Below are 3,077 nucleotides of genomic sequence, written 5' to 3'. Positions count from 1 at the left end.
TCAGGCCACAGAGCAGCCACAGCTACACTTGGCTTTGTGGTGTCCGGTCTTCTCCCTGCTAGCCTCAGCTGTAGCCTCATGGGTCCTCTTAATCTCATGGACAAGCAGAGTAAAGGCTTCCTTTACACCTTGCCCTGTCTTGGCTGAGGTCTTCACTAAGGGGACTCCCCACTTGTGAGCAGCAGCATACACATGTTCAGCATAAATTGCCAGGTCACACTTGTTGCCCACCAGTACCAGAGGCTGCTTGTGGTGAGAGCTACAAGAGGACCGTATTTGCTGCAGCTTATCCAGAGACGAGGGGTCATCCAGAGCAAAGACACCCAGCACGCCATCACCAGCTGCCAAGCACTGGTCTCGCAGAGTCCGGTGGATATCCTGCCCAGCTGTATCCAGCATATTCAGAATGTAGCCCCCATTGTCCAGGGCCACTTCTTTCCAGTAGGAATCCTGGATAGTGGGATCATGGTCTTTCACGAAGGTGCTGTGGGCCATCTGGATGACGAGAGCACTTTTACCAACACCACTTGCACCCACCACCACCACCTTGTACTCAGGTAGCTGCCTGCCAGCATCTTTGCATTGTGCCCAAGCCTCATGGCTTTCCTCTGGGGATCTGGTGCATTGGGAGATGGGACTCAGGTCGAAGATGCTAGAGTTTGTTGGCAATGCCATTCCCAACAGCTCAAGGAAGAGATGTAAAACTGCAGGTGCTGAGAGTGAGAACAGCAACTTGGGCAAGCCTGGTTAAAAGAAAGCAGAGCACCTGGTGTAATTGAGTCAACTTAGGTAACTATATACTATACTGTTTTCTCCTTATTTGGCAGTGGGGTGAGACAAGGGTCTTAACATGTAGCTCTGGCCAGCTTGGAATTTGTCTTACAGGTCAAGCTGACCTCAAAGTTTCGGCAATCTTCCTGCTTCTACCTTCCCAGTACTAGAATTCCAGGTGTGAGCCACCATGTCCAGCTACCCTCTTCTTTGTTTTAGAGATAGAAGGCAGAGTTTTTCTTTCAACAAGCCTGGGGATAAAACCCACAGCTTCTATCATTCAGCTACTTCTTCAGCATCAAGAAGGGATATTTCTTATACACACATAAAAAATTATATGTATATTATATTTATATAAATTATATATTGTATATTATATTTGTATAAATTATATAACTTTTAGATTTCATTTATTTTGTACATGAGAGTGTTAGATTGGGGTTGATGGAGGTGACTTATCCCTTCCAGGTGTAGGGTTATGCATGTATGCCATAGCATTTGTCGAGGTCAAAGGACAAGCTATGGGAGTAGATTCTCTTCTACAGTAATAAGGTAGGTTTGGTGGCAACGGCCTTTATCTCTGAGCCATCTTGCCTGCCCTGGGATTTTTCAAGTGCTCCTACTGATATTAACAAGCACTACATGAAGCCCACCCATTTAAAATGTGCTATTCAGTAAAGTTTGACATATCCATAGAGTTGTATAACCATCACTACAGTTGAATTTGAGAACGTTTTACAATTTTTGGACATCTTTGTCTCCTGGAAAAGAATCTCTATGTTCCTTAGCAGTCTCTCTCCACTGCACAAAGACAGTGGGATTTGGTTGTCTTTGAACTCCAGTGTGGTACAGTAGTGCCTGTCTGGTGACTGGCTGCTTGGAACTTTCCCATCCAGTGGATCTATATTCTAAAAGAACACCATATTATAGAAAGATAATAAATCAAGGCTGGAGATCTATATAGCTCAGTTGGTATAGTGCTTGTTTTGCATGCGTGGAGCCCTGAGTTCAGTCCTCAGCACCTCATGCCTGGTGGTTCATATGTACAGTTCCAGTATTCAGGAGGTAGAGGAAAGATTGGAAATTAAAGGTCACCCTCAGTTATATAACAAGTTAGAAGCCAGATCAGATTTAAAAAAAAAAAACGAAACAAAGCCAAGGCAAACCAAATTGCAGTCTAGTAACCACCTATTGCAAGCAGGGACATAGAGATGCACAAAAAGTAAAACAAAACTAGGGGGGTGTGGTTCCCTTGGTAAAACACATAATAGCATGCATGAAGTTCTGTTTTCAGTTCTCAGTACAATACAAAATCAGGCACAGGACCAACAAGATGGCTCAGTGGCTAATGTGTAGCAACCCAAGTGCTTTTCTAGAACCTGCAATCATGCACAAGTTTATTTGAGCATCTAGGAAGCAGAGGCAGGTGAATTTCTGTGAGTTCCAGGCCAGCCAGGGGCTACATACTGAGACCCTGACTCAAACAAACAAAACAAACAAACAAACAAAAACAAAACAAAACCAATACCAACAACTAAAACCCCAAAACAACAGCGCCCCCCACAACAAAAGCAATCTTAACTGCTGTGACCTGGACATCACTTTCTACATTTTATGTTATATTCTGCATTGTTGTCTATAACCTCATGTTGTTTACCACGAGACAACAAGTTCTAATGTTCAGTATTTTATTATTTAATTTTAGCTAAATCAACTTTTAAAAATCTTCCTGTATGCCAAGCATTGTGATATGGCACAGAATAAAACAGGACAAAACAGGCTCAACTCCAGGGTCCTTAAGAGAGATTCTGGTGACAAAACAGACTATAAATATGATAAGTAAGGAAATTATCTTGCATAGTAGAAGAAGTTAGGCACACAGCAGGTGCTCAATTTGTGTTAGCTATTAAAAGCAAGTCATTAACTCACTGAATGCACCTCCATATCTTCTTGGGGAAGCACCTTCCAGAGGGACACCATAATGGTGGTTGCCACACTTTTCACTAGAAATGGGGGGGGGGTGTTTGGGGGCAAGTAGTGGGGTCCAGGCGTCCCTAGAAGATCTGTAGATTTTTGGGTAATGAGGTGTGGTGGGGGTTGAAGGACGGTCTCAGGTGGAGGGATCCTTGAAAAGGGCTACTGGAAGTACATACCCGCAAAGAGGTAAACGGTGAGAAGGAAAGCGAGCAGAGAACAGTCTTAGAGTATCCTAGTGTTTGGGGCCACTGAGAGGTAGTCTGTGAAGGCGCGACCAGGATGATTTCAGTAAGGAAGCCCCGGTAGTAAAAGAATCCATGTGCGGATAG

General features: G+C 43.9%; 1 protein-coding gene across 1 annotated transcript; it reads right to left on the bottom strand.

The window, feature by feature from the left end:
• Positions 1-675, bottom strand: Eras (ES cell expressed Ras). Its single transcript, XM_021658591.2, has one exon. It carries the CDS (start codon positions 673-675, stop codon positions 1-3), a length of 675 nt encoding a protein of 224 aa, XP_021514266.1.
• Between the last annotated feature and the right edge of the window lie 2,402 nt (positions 676-3,077).

The sequence above is a fragment of the Meriones unguiculatus genome, chromosome X (genome assembly GCF_030254825.1).
Source record: "Meriones unguiculatus strain TT.TT164.6M chromosome X, Bangor_MerUng_6.1, whole genome shotgun sequence".
In the NCBI taxonomy this organism is placed as follows: Eukaryota; Metazoa; Chordata; class Mammalia; order Rodentia; family Muridae; genus Meriones; species Meriones unguiculatus.
This window is presented reverse-complemented; position numbering and strand designations above follow the sequence as displayed.